The 14,247-nt window shown below is 39.7% G+C and overlaps 2 protein-coding genes across 2 annotated transcripts in view; both read left to right on the top strand.

Annotated features, from left to right (window-relative positions):
- Positions 1 to 410: 410 nt before the first annotated feature.
- Positions 411 to 6,224, top strand: LOC145445607 (proton channel OTOP2-like). Its single transcript, XM_080323802.1, has 8 exons — positions 411 to 620; positions 857 to 1,013; positions 1,402 to 1,603; positions 1,695 to 1,951; positions 2,716 to 2,922; positions 3,580 to 3,716; positions 4,097 to 4,348; positions 4,894 to 6,224. Exons 1-8 carry the CDS (start codon positions 411 to 413, stop codon positions 5,515 to 5,517), a joined length of 2,046 nt encoding a protein of 681 aa, XP_080179928.1. The 3' UTR covers positions 5,518 to 6,224.
- Positions 6,225 to 6,775: 551 nt separating this feature from the next.
- The window catches only part of LOC145445601 (gephyrin-like), a 105,293-nt gene continuing 97,821 nt past the window's right edge, over positions 6,776 to 14,247 (top strand). Inside the window, exons 1-2 of the mRNA XM_080323796.1 lie at positions 6,776 to 7,012; positions 9,746 to 9,824. Of these exons, the coding sequence (XP_080179922.1) occupies positions 6,907 to 7,012; positions 9,746 to 9,824 (185 nt within the window). The 5' untranslated portion in view covers positions 6,776 to 6,906. The remainder of the gene's footprint in view (positions 7,013 to 9,745; positions 9,825 to 14,247) is intronic.

Raw genomic sequence — 14,247 nt, 5'->3', positions numbered from 1 at the left:
AGTATAGATTTCCATAAAAATGCAGTCAATTGGTAAAATAGGTCCTCCATTTTCGACTGAACATTATGTGAATTGTTCAATTATATTATTGATGGAGTAAAAATTGAATCCGATATGTTGCAAACACAGATGAAATTGGGAATTGCGAGTTCTTCTTTACTTTTCATAGTATTTCGATTCCCGTCGCATCTTCAATTTATACAAATGGTAATATTGATGATGATCAAATAGAGCCCCCGTGTCCTCATAATGGCATAATCGAACACGCTGCAAGTCATTGAGGGCACGATAAAAGGTTTTGCGACCTTAAACAACAAGCAAATTCTAAGTCACGACTACTGTTTGTACTTCTGACAATATTGATATTTTCTCAGTCTGATAACACATCGAGGGGAATACTACTTAAGCACATGCTGGCGTGCAGATCTTTAGCATTCGCGCATAGACATCGTCGAATTGATAACATCAACGGAATAATGACAGAAGATGTAAAAAATGACGATTCTTCAAAAGAGCCAGGCCCTCGTCCGGACATCTATTGGATGTTATCAGGAGTATACTGCATGTTCATCGTTTTTCTTAGTTTGGCTGTATGCAGTTCGCATCACAGCACCCAGGATGTAAGTATGCAATTTTACTTCCTCACGATCTGGTGGCGTAGGTGTCCTGACTGTGAATCGATGAGAACCAATCTAATCAGATACGAAGTGTTACAATAATATACACTGATGACGGGAATGAGATTCGAATAGTAGGCATACATCAAAACAATATAGGCCTATAGAGTTAAATAAAGGTCCACGAATGACACTCATCACATTCAATATGATGATGATACAACATACACTTATTTTAGGTCACGGCATTAGCGGTAGACGTCTATTTCATCATCTTGACTCTTGTCGGGAGTGTATGGCTGACGACGTTCAAAGCAGTAGCAACTACATTTGGACGATACCCGGAGCGGCACGAGGAAGTTAAATCATGCCATTCGGCAAACAGATGGCTGAAAGGTAATAATGCATGGGAGGTACAAACAATATTTTATGGCCTGTGGTTCTCAAATTTTGCTAGTTAGAGGACTGGTAAAATTTCAAAACAAAATATAATCTCGACAAATGTATTCATCTCAATAGGAAATATTGGAAACTTTAATTCAATGAGAAATTTATCAGTAATTACCTTTAAATTGACATAGTGTGGTATTTTTGTACTTTTGCGACTGCACGCAAATTTCGCTATGGCTGCTAATCGAAATACTCAATTTACATAGATACAGGTATAACTGCGAGCTGGTATTGATTTTGCATTGCGTGAAGAGTGATATCTAGAGTTCTAGATATCTCTATGTGATAATATGGTTTGAAACGATAGCGTGTCAAATAGAATTTCTTACAACAGGTATTCTGATGATATTCGGAGTTGCAATCATCATCAAAGATGTTTTGGACTTGTTGACAACGACTCAGTACACAAACCCCAGCTGCAAGAAAGTCGTATATTTCCTCGCTCCCATATCCGAAATGGTGTTTATTTTAACGGAAGTCAACTTTCTGTTTCGCTACTATAAGTTCCACTTACAAGAACACATAGCACTAAACAGGTAGGATATGTGTATTCCAAGAGATTTGGAAAACAAGCTACATGTGCGTTTGTAAATGTAATACAAATAATCTTAATGTAAAACATCGCAGGTTTGGTACAATGCACGTGATAGCAACAAACCTGTCGATTTGGATATTGATAATAATTGAAGAATCGATGTCCTCCGACCCACTTACTTTGGATCGATTACCAGCCGCTACAAGAGATCCGTCTACTCTTAATCCGACAATACCAACTCAAGTAGCAGAATCCAATAAGTCTGAAATAATGGAGATTCTCAACGAAGGCAAGATAGTTGGACCTCCACAAATGGCTGTATATTTATCAAATTCTTATGCATCAGAAGGTACGGGTTACTAAATTTATTGTATTTTTCACTTCCAATGTCTAGAATAGGTAGGAATAAAACGGTAATTAATCGATCGCTTAAGCATGCAGTCTGAGGCTGAGCACAACTTGACTACACATTCCACATTACACGGACACCCAGACACTTGCAGATCGCGGGGACTCTAGCTCTTGCCAACCACAGCGGAGCCAAAGAAGCCTGGATTAAATATTTTGGAATGAGGCAGAGATTGAGACGATTGAAGACCATCAGATCCAAATCCTTTCCCACATTTGAAATTAAAATCTAAGTCCCAATAATGAATTTCGTATGGTGTCCACAATGGCGGAAATCGATCAGAGGACGCATGGAAATTGTAGATTATTGGAGATTTGATGTTCAAGTGCAAATCCAGCTTGGCGACCCAATAAGGAGTATTATACATTTACAAAGTGCAACAAACAACCGCATATCCGAACTCGCTGTTGATATTAACAATTGAATGTTAACCGAAAACTACAAGATAGCCTATCACTAGGCAATGTTCTCTGAGCATCGGCTGAAAATCGGTCGCTGCTTCGAAAAGTCATAATGAAAACGCAAGCCGCAACAATGTACATTTGACTGATACTATGAAGTTCGAAATGAGTTATAGCTTTAGCGGGGAAGCGGGTATTCGTGGTTGAGCCTTGAACACATTTGTGTTGAGGCAGTGATAATAAAGCAATAAAAAATGAAATGTGTTAGGAAAGAGCCCTGTGATAATCGGTACGCCATTTCAGAGTTATTTGGAGCGACTGAATGTTCCTGCAACACCAGCTACTGCGAGGCCGTGACGTCGTCTCACGCATACCTCTATCCGTTTTTGGTCGAATTCAGTTTGGTAGCAAGCTGCATGATGTACATAGTGTGGAAAAATATTGGGACCCGACCCGTGCACACAAAACATTCGCCGAAGCCGTCCTATAAATTTTACAACTCCTATAAAGGTAATAAGTCCCTTCTCGTCATTATACAATATACATATATTACGCAAAACAAGCAAGTAAAAGCGATATCGCGGAATCGAAATATGACACTGAAAAGTTCATATGCATCAAAGCAAGTGAAGTAGATAATATTATTTCATTGCAAATATTACAACCAGTAAATAGGTGAGTAGCCTTTGGCAATGCTGAGTATTAGCTTGTGTTCCCAGTGGAATATGAGTCGCGCCTTATGTTATAGTAGCCTACTATAAGGCGTTTAATATATTACGGTGTAATGTGGATGTACATATACACGTACATAGTAAGATCTTTTTGTTCAGATAATAATTCTCGAAATGTATCAATAAAACAATTGAAGATGCTCCAACAAATTTCGATTGGATATATATCCATGAATGTATTAATTTTCATCAAACATAAGTGGTAGCCTAATTACTGAGGATCTATAGTCCTACTAGGAGTAATTAGGCCATGGCACGTGAGCGAAACATTCAAAAAATGACTGCACTTACTGTTATCGGGAATCTTAGCGCAAGTGCAATCTCATTTCGTGCCGTCCCCTCCACTTCTGATTTCAACTCACAGATGTAATCTCTATTTCGTTAACTGTTAGCCGTTAGGTGATACAAAATGAAAATATCTCATTATTTCGTTTAGGGATGGGATTGGGCGTCTTAATTCTGATTGTAACAGTGGCGATCATCATTTTTGTAAACTACGGAATATTCGAAGAGTCGGACGGGAAATATTATGATTCTCACGTGACAACCATGATAACATTCAACAGCTACATGGTGAGAACGAAATTTGTTTCTTTCGGATTGTGCTAGTAGGCATATCGTTAATTCATTCGTTTATAATAATTTGTCATCATTTCGAAACAGTATAGTATAAATAAATATAGTATATTGAAATGAAAATATATAGGATATGTATATGCGAAGAAATTATGTATTCAATAAGTCGTTAACAATATAATAAGCTGCTGCGCATGAAGGCAAAACGGATATTTAGGCCTGTTAATTTATGTGCCAGCACAAAGTAGGCTATGCGTTATTTATGACAGATAGCCCGGTATGGTTATTTTTCAAAATTAATTGGTTGATAAGAGTACAAAGAACTAGGCTACATCAAATTTGTTTGGTATTAAATGATTTATTTTCTACGTTTTAAGGTTGGCTCCGAAGTGTTCATGCTTATATCATGCTTCGTCGGGATAGCGCTGTTCCGAGCGGAGCCGAGGCCTTTGGATGTGGAATTAGGCCTGGATGCCGTTCTGTTATTCGTAACCCTGGCCGGCGTGATGATTTTGGATATATATTACGTGTTCTCAGTACTAGTATCCCTTATATCAGGGAATTATGACTACACGTGGATATGGGGACTGATATATCCACTTGTTGATCTTAAACAATGTATTATACAGGTATGTTGAAGGAATACACACCATTTCAAGGGTTTATGTTTTGTTATTTGCATTAGGAAATATGAAACAACGTAACATCGTTTGTAATCAATTTGGAAGATTTATTAAATCAGTTCTGAGTGGTATGACGCCACAATATTTACATGCTTTATCGAAACTAGGGCTGGGCGAAACGACGACATAAGTCTTTTCCCAAGCGTATAGATGCCACAAAGCACCGGTGCCCACTGCTTCACACAATCATTTTGCTGAAGTTTTTATGACGGATGCCCTTCCCGCCGCATCTCTCCCAGGCTGTTATCCGAGCATGTGACCGGCAATGGTATTTCTTTTTATGAGACAGCAAACGAGAATCGAGCCCGAAAATAACTCGGTATAGTCGCAAGCCTCTACTTTCAGCACTCGATTAGAATTATGAAAATTGATACTTGATTTGGATTCGAGAACTCTAATCGTGATGCCCAGCCCTAATCGGAAGCCATTGTTCGTTTGCATTACTCAAAATACAACAATTCGATAAACTACAGGGTTTTATTGCCCAACAGGTCGGATTTATTCTTGCCGGTTCCGCAAGAAGGCCAGTAGTGCAAGACACACAAGAACACGCCGGGAGATCCTACACGTATTCCACATCCAGCTGTAGCGATTCTGGAATACATGGATTTCAGAACGACGTGTATGAGACTTCTGATTTTGATGTGTCCGTTGATGAACAAAATGGAGGCAGCAGCAAGGAACTACCGGAAAGTGAGGAGACGATGACAGATCTAAATGAAATCAGAGTTTGTGAGAACAAAACAGAGTGTACGCACCCGATTCGCACCGTATCAAAGGCACGTGCCAGTTGCAAAGTGACAGAAGAAAATGCCCAACAGACCAGAAATCTCCAACACTGCAAGCGGCCGAGGGTAGCTCCGCCATCATCAATTCGTTTAAACATAAGAGAAACCTTGATGTTTCTATTGATATGCAATGCTTGTCTTTGGACGTTTTGGTCCCTTCAGGCTCCAACCATAAAAAAGTATTCCTATCCCAATCAATATTTCTCATCGAACTCAAATGGGCTGCGGAACATCTGGAGGTCGGCTTCGACACTGTGTCTGCCACTTGCGATCTTTTTTAGAATGCATTCTTGCGCGTGCTTGTTTGAAATGTGGTCGTTTACTTGATTCGCCTATGGACAATGGACATTCCGCGCGATAAACTTCGGGGATACAAGTAATCAATGAAAAAAGTGATTATAATAAGGCCCAGGTTTCAACGCTCACCAGACACCCACTCCACAGTCATCCTATTCCCTCACTCGCATGCTCAAGTGTCGCATGTCCACATGGGCGGGTACGCGATGTGGGGAAAGACTTCCTATTGTAGTGCATTAGAAGTTGTCGTTGCGGCAAAATGGTAATCGCGATATGTTGAGACTTTCAATATAACAACGCGTATAGGTGGCCACGTGATGATCGCGTGTCTGCGGCGTTGTGTATATCAGCATCTTTCCAATCCATAATGCATTTTAGTACAGATCCAGGGCGTGTTCGAACTAGGTCTCTTGACGGCCAGAAATTGGAACGATCTGCGTAATGCAAAACTTTATCTGTGTAATATTAGGTCACCATAGTTTGTGATATTATCATCACCAGTAATTGTAATTGAGTCAGAAATGTTAGCAGCAATTGTAATTTGGTCGAGAAACGTGAAGTAATTATTGATTATGTAATTGTAATATAATTGACCGTAAAATCGTGTAATTAGTCGAGCTCCGCTACCCACAATGTTTTTTTCTGAATTGTATATCATTTATGTCTGTATATATAGTTATATACTATAATAGCCTATTATTCCCTGTTGTTACAATAAAGCATATCAAAATGTTTTAGAGCGGGATCAGTGATAAAATTGTCTCACAGCGTATTACTCAATTTTAGCGCATTGTGCGTAGATTTTAGATTAATCGTTAAGGGGTTACTTTATCCCGCCGAAAGGTAACAACTAACAATAATATTAGTCATTCAAATCAGAGAAGAAAACATGCTATTAGATAGAGAGAAAGATAGTAGAAGCCTACTTGTTACCGTCGCTGGGATCACAACACAATGACAACGTTGCTCCCGGCGTATTGTAGAATAATACAGTGCAAACCTAATTTACAGTTTACACACGCCACTTACGCTAGTTATATGCAACAGCGGTTCAGGCGTTACGATCGAAGAATTCAAAAAACGTGATATAGGGCATACAATACATGAAGCAAAGAACCATTGAAACATTTTCCTGCAGTCGATTCATGACAGAAACAGGTTACTTACGCTTCGTAAATTCGCATTGGAGTCTTTCTTAGAAAAGTCGTAATACAATGTCAATCAATTGGCAGTCTGGCAGTCTTAGCATGCTCTCGCGGGGTTTCGAGGAAGTATGTACTCAAGCTTATATAATCTGCTGTGTTTCCACCAGCATATAGGCCTTCAATTCTGTGCCTTAGGCATAAACCACGCTCAAGGCAGGGAGAGGAGACTTCAAATTTCGAAAACACAGAAAAGTCGTGTTGCGACGGAGCGGCCATGAGCTCGAGACGAAATTTTGAGGAAACTCGACGGGCCAGTGGATCCTCGTCCAGTTCAGTAGCACAGAAAAGAAAGGCAGCTGTATTTGTGGGCATTCTGACGAGTAAGTGAATGTATTTTACAGCTGATATTTACAATATCAACTCATGATACCAAGATCCAACGCGCTATGCCCTTGAAGCATAAGCGATTCCGGAGTTGTAGGTAATTGATCAGCGAATGATTATCATTGATCACGGCTGCTGCAGAGACGTATTCAATGATTTACCAACGCATCGTACGAACTTTGTTATGCCAAATATTGGCGCATACATACATAGTTCGGATACTCAAGTGTTTCCTCGTAGTGTACACATTACAATTGATAGATATATCACAGACATGCCGTGATTTTCTATATGTTACATGTCAGAATAAAGGCGAATTACACAGCGGTCTAGCAATTCACCACACGAACGGCAATAGGACGAATGAGCAGATGATGACAATGGAATACATTGAATCTCATTTAGTAACTTAGGAAGTGTATCTTGATTTAGCAACAAATAGGCTAATGGGTGGGTGTCAGATTCCATAGACTACTCCTTGTCGCTTCGACATCTTCCTGTCTTTTCATTGTATCGCATTTTTGTGGTGTATTGAACTGATAAAATTGCTAATAAACCAATGATGATGCAGGGTAAGTCAGCGCTGATCCAATATTTTCCACTCAATCATGGTTTACAATATCATCCGCACGGCAACGATATAGTTGCAACCTAGTTCCGACCGGTAATCAGTAATAACACGGCAAGTGGATCAAAGCACGAAGTCCGTGCAAGCCACCTTATGTAATTTTCGAGAGTTATTAGGCCTACTCTTATTAGTCACAAAGAAGATGGCATATAGCGTATGCATAATCTTACATTGTTGCCACGACTTTTTCCATTTACAGAAAATGTGGCATATAGTTTTTTCGTAGATGTGTCCCCACACGTTATGTTGATGTAGGCCTAGATACCAAATCTACTTGGGTGAGGAGATGTATAAAATTAAATCTGACGACAAATACGTTATGCATCCGGGATGAGAAAATAATAACGCCCATATAAATATAAACATTCCAATTTTCAAATACCACATGGTTGGTAAATTTTCAGTATATCCCCGTCGGCAGGTTTATTTTAGATAGAGTCTGGAGATATTCCATAATAGCAAACGTCAAGATTACTTCTACGGCCAAGTGTTATTATACTTTATCGATTTAACCATGGTGATAATTGCATGGTGTGTAGTCTGTTGCCCGAAGTGATAGAGCCAGACGTTATGAAACATACCGCAGATACTTATGTAATTTTCGCACGCAATCTCTTTTCTGATTGGCTAAAATTCCCTAAGAATAACAAGAAATTTCTGTTTTGATATAATTATTAGGGATGGTGTGAACGTGAGGTTCACGTTCGCGTTCTGTGTGTGAACGTCGGAAATTTAGAGGTTCGCGTTCACAACAGAACCTTGGTAGGTTCTGCACTGTGAACCTTTTTCATATACTACAATTTTCACTTCATTACAACATCGTTGGTTCAAATTTATTGCATTTCAACTGCAGGCCACTCTATATGCATGGCGCTATAGGCATAAAAATCATCACTAAACGAGCATGTACTTTGACAATCTCAAAAGTTTTACTTGCTTTGTTGCAAAAGTTTGCTCGAAATAACCAACTTTCCGTTTGTAAATATTTATTGACTCTCTGCTGCGAGCTTGACCCACAATCAAAAAACATCACGGTCGAAATAAGCTACGTAGGCCTATAGTCAGCGAATGATGCTTATTCCATTAATCAATCTAGCAGGCGTATGGGGTCAATCTTTACTTCATATGTTTACTGGATCATTAAAACCAAATCGGTGCGATTGAGGCGTTGGCTACTGCTGTATAACTTGTTAATGGGGTAATATCGAGAGCAAGTATAGAAACCCGTTTCACACTCTGCTCAATATCAATGTAGCAATACTCAGACGCCGAATACATTTTCCGAACTGTCATACGAAAAAGGTGACTCGAGTCTGACTTGAGTTAAGTCATGACTCGAGTCATCCCAACCCTGCTACAAGGCTATAATCTGCATCTTCCTTGCCCGACGACATATGCACATCATGTAGCCTACTCATGGTATGCATATACGCAGATCGTGTGTATGTATATCATGAGTCGGTGTATATGCCGCAAGAACATCAAAGACAAAAATAAACTACGTCCCTTCCTTCCCTTATATTCCCTGGTAAGTCCTCGTCAAAATTGTTGGCAAAGCGACGGAAGATATTGATTTTATGAGATTATTATATTATTTGATTGCCCCAGTTGATACATTTGGCGACGTTTAAAACGTCAATATGTATTTCAGCATTGTGACGTAATGCTGCCCGAATCGTCGCTAGGTATCGTGTACATTAATATAGGCTATCATTTCATTGAAGGATAGGTAGGAATTAGCAATATGACGTGCCGTGACGTCATGAGGTTCACGTTCGTGTTCACACAGAACCTTTCAAAAAGGTTCGCGTTCACACGAACCAGAACCTTTTAGAGGTTCACACCATCCCTAATAATTATGTTGGAAGATAGCAGTACGCACACGGTCTGTGAGCGGCGCATCTGCCGGTAAATTGGCACCAGCGGTGCCCCGTCAAGCCTTTCGGCCATCGTTTATTCGACAACGTCTGAAGATACCGTAATTTGTGCTCCACCGCGTCAACCGCGATATCATGGAGAACCGAATTAATTGACTGACGTTTAATATGATTACCAAACGTATGTATAAGTCCCGTTTCGAAGTAACTTTATGTATTTTCAGTTAGCGATCGTTGCTCTAGTGGAGAGAAATGCGACTTGAGCGGGCCGAATCTACAGAAGATCGTCCAGGAGCACGATGGGTAATTTTAAATTCAAGTAATGTTATCAATAAGTGAATACAAGTCATGATCGCCAGACATGAATCACACACAACGGTTACGTTTAATCAAAGAGTATATCTCACTAGTGAAATCGAGTGCGTATCTGTAGCATAAATAGACGGACGGTGTTCCGATAAACCAGCCACATTTGTGAGTTTAAGTAGAACTATCGCATGTAAACATTCGATGGTGAAACTTTGACAGTTGATAGGGCATAATCCGCTGTCCTACGGTGCAGCATATAACGCCGTAAGGATTGGATGAACTTCAGCATCTCATAGTGATCTATTATGCTAATTGCCCAACCAACTCATAATTGTGGATATCAGGACTAGACCCAAAAGCTATGTTTGACCATTTAACGAATATTCGGAAATAAATGGGATAGAAGCCCCGATCTCAATTTGGGAACGGACTTGTATTACACCTTCGCCGCTAAATAAATACGTAACATCTCCAATTCCCTATTAATAACTACAAGACCGCTACATATCAATGAACGTGCAAGTGGCTCCTATTACAGTGTATTTTTTTGCAAGGGAGATTGTTTTGCATGAGTGAACTAAATTGGAAATCTACTGAATATTGCATGGCAACTCCATCATGCGATATTCCTTGAAGCAATATTTCGAGATTTAATAATATATAACTATGCGTTGATGCATCGGAATACTTGATGATTTATCCATTAACGTTGACATGTGTCGTTCCATAAATTAGACTTCAATTGCATAGTGTTGGTCAATCCTTTCGAAACACAAAACGCGTTGAAAGATTTGATACTCAATCCTACACCTGAAGCTCAACAGCGAACATCAAAACATCCGTTCGTTTGTCTCTTTGCCGACGTTCAGGCCTATATTCACAGCACAGCCTCCATATTGTGAGAGACGAAGCGAACATGGTTTGAAAGTTACATATCGTTGATTCGTACGTTTACAGCAGGATTGTTCAACATGCGGCTCGCGGAAGCTTGTATTGTGAATCGCACATTTCTATCCAAAGTACATATCTTTTAAAGAAATGTTTCGAACATGTTAACAAGCAGTGGTGGTCAGTAACGGAGTACTTCTACTTTTTCGTAGTACTAAAATAGGTTTTGCCAATTTGTACTAGGCCTACTTACTTAGTTATACTAGTTACGTCTTGACTACCCCATTTCTACTTGAACAGTTTTCCAGACAAAACCACTCATTTTTGACGCTGTGGATTTCGAAAAGTAGAAAGCAGGTGTTAGATAAATTTGCATCCCTTGCATGAGTGAAATTCTCGTAAGAATCGCACGAAATATCCTCTGTATCACAGTAACTGAATCTATATTCGAAGATTGTACTTATTTGTAGTCCCATTTATCATTTTGCATCAGTCACGAAGACACAACTTCCAATTTCGAGACTATAGCCACTAAGCCACTTCTGATTGACTGCTCAGAGTATGCGAACCCTCGACCAAATCTACGTTTTGAAACGACTTCCTTGTTTCCACTTGTATTTCTACTACCCCTTGAAGTGGTTTTGACATGTCTTGAAAACTACTACATCTACTTGAAGAGGCCCTCGTAGGTACAGAACTTTAATATACAATTGAATAACATATTCGTATTGAAATAACCCGAATAGTTTCGACTGACACTCGTCAGCACAGTAGAAATTTCATTCTTTCAAAATCACTTGCATGTCAACATTCAACAGCCGTAACACCGAATATGACGACGTCGCTGGAACAATACTTCAAACAATCATGGCGAACGTATGGCTTAGGCCTGACCTCGGCATTTTACGGCCCGTGAAAAGTAGGGTTGCCATATATCCTCATTTTTCGGGAAATTGAAAATGTCCTCCGATGACGCCTAAATGTCCTTCTTTTGGCAATCAGTCCTCCTTTACTGCTTTTACAGCTAGGACAATGTACAATGGAGTGGAGTGAAAATGACTTTTTTTTCAAATCGAAAAAAGGCCTTCCTCAATCCTGACAAATGACCTAAAACTTCAATAAAAAGTGACTTCAGGGTATTGCCCCCATTTTCCAGCCGGCAACCCCTCAATTTCTGCGCGTGGGGGGTAAAATGGCCCATCTCGGCAACCGCTGGTCGTAGAGTCATGATATATAGCTCAAAATCTGCGGAACCATCATGTTTCTATCTGTCTTAAGAAGAAAGTTTTCTCTATTGTGAACACAAAATGAGTTATAGCCAAAAAAACAATATATACGCACATTTTTGTTGAAATTCAGCATTTATTCTGACGAATTGTGATCTGTCATCAGTTTTGTTGAATCTAAAAGTAACACACTGACAATACCGAATATTGGGCCCATAATACAAATATATTCACAACACAGTCCTTTTAAAATCGGTTCAAAACATCATAATGAAACACTCACATTTAACGACTTATTGAAAATGCATTTTTGTGTCAAATTTTTTCATCAGTTTACGAGACTTAATTTTTTGGCAATTGAGAGGCCATCTCGTCTTTGAAATCCCGAAACTTGTGCTGATGCTTCTGTTACGAGCTTTACATGTCGTTCCACTGTTTGATTGTGGCATGGATGAAACAAAATCAGAGGCTTCTCGCGGCATTCGTCCAACTCTGCATCAGTTATGTGCTCAATCGCTGGAGGAAGTTGTTGATAAGGTTCAATATCAACCAACTCGTGGTTTGCCTTTGCTTCCAAGTTGAACTTTGGGACACAGAATAAACGAATAGGACCGCAGTTCAATTGGTTAGAACTGCTATGACTATCAATGTCTACAATTGAATTTTATTCAGCGGCATGTTTTCGAAACGCAAGCACCTATTGGTCACACCCTTATTTCGTATGTCTTCATTATCATCTGCCAGCATTGCAATCATAATATTTTCGGGGTGTGCGAAATAACCGTTTCTTATCACCACATTCAAAGCAATTTTCCGAACGTTTCGGTCAGAGAAATTCAAAACCTGTTGAATCAAGTTGAAGAAGTTTCTGGATCCATGTGTTATATGTCTGTTTCGCTTGATCTCAAACCAAGTCGGAAAATATACTTCAAGGCAAAAACGAACCAGAACCTCCAGGTTCAAAGGCGGTTCATCAACTGTCACATAATACCGTAAAACTCTGCACTGCATCCTAAAGTTAGCCATCTTGAATGCACAACTGGTCCAACCTCCAAATAGGCCTAAGCCAGATCATCATCAGCATTTCCCTGAATAATTGCCCAGCACATTTATAAGCATATAACTGGTCCTTACTTAAGTCATTCACAATTTCCGATGGGAGCTTTGGAAAGGCCATAAGTGGTGGCGAGAGCTTTTTGAATTGAGTAACTGGCCAACAAGATACACTTCCACGTAGTTTTTTTTTCACTTGGGTGTGACCAAGGTGCTGGCGATTCGAAAACATGCCGCTGAACAAAATTCACTTATGGACATTGGGAGTCATAGCAGTTCCAACCAATTGAACTGCGGTCCTATTCGTTTATTCTGTGTCCCAAAGTTCAACTTGGAAGCAAAGGCAAACCACGAGTTGGTTGATATTGAACCTTATCAACAACTTCCTCCAGCGATTGAGCACATAACTGATGCAGAGTTGGACGAATGCCGCGAGAAGCCTCTGATTTTGTTTCATCCATGCCACAATCAAACAGTGGAACGACATGTAAAGCTCGTAACAGAAGCATCAGCACAAGTTTCGGTATTTCAAAGACGAGATGGCCTCTCAATTGCCAAAAAATTAAGTATCGTAAACTGATGAAAAACTTTGACACAAAAATGCATTTTCAATAAGTCGTTAAATGTGAGTGTTTCATTATGATGTTTTGAACCGATTTTAAAAGGACTGTGTTGTGAATATATTTGTATTAAGGGCCCAATATTCGGTATTGTCAGTGTGTTACTTTTAGATTCAACAAAACTGATGACAGATCACAATTCGTCAGAATAAATGTTGAATTTCAACAAAAATGTGCGTATATATTGTTTTTTGGCTATAACGCATTTTGTGTTCACAATAGAGAAAACTTTCTTCTTATGACAGATAGAAACATGATGGTTCCGCAGATTTTGAGCTATATATCATGACTCTACGACCAGCGGTTGCCGAGATGGGCCATTTTACCCCCCCCCCCCCCACGCGCAGAAATTGGGGGGTTGCTGGCTGGAAAATGGTGGCAATACTCTGAAGTCACTTTTTATTGAAGTTTTAGGTCATTTGTCAGGATTGAGGAAGGCCTTTTTTCGATTTGAAAAAAAAAGTCATTTCCACTCCAATTGAAAATCGGCATAAATGACGCTGACTGGGTGATGCGGACGTTCGAGCGGGTCATTCGGGAGTCGAATCAGAGTGATGACCTTTTTTTCTTAGCCAACACCACAGGGGTAATTCGGAGTCGAATTCAAGTGACGACCTTTTTTTAATCAAC

The sequence above is a fragment of the Botryllus schlosseri genome, chromosome 8 (assembly GCF_051294905.1).
Source record: "Botryllus schlosseri isolate E-star chromosome 8, Bs_hap1, whole genome shotgun sequence".
Taxonomy (NCBI): domain Eukaryota; kingdom Metazoa; phylum Chordata; class Ascidiacea; order Stolidobranchia; family Styelidae; genus Botryllus; species Botryllus schlosseri.
The sequence above is the reverse complement of the archived record's forward strand: the minus strand, read 5'-3'. Positions and strand labels throughout refer to the sequence as shown.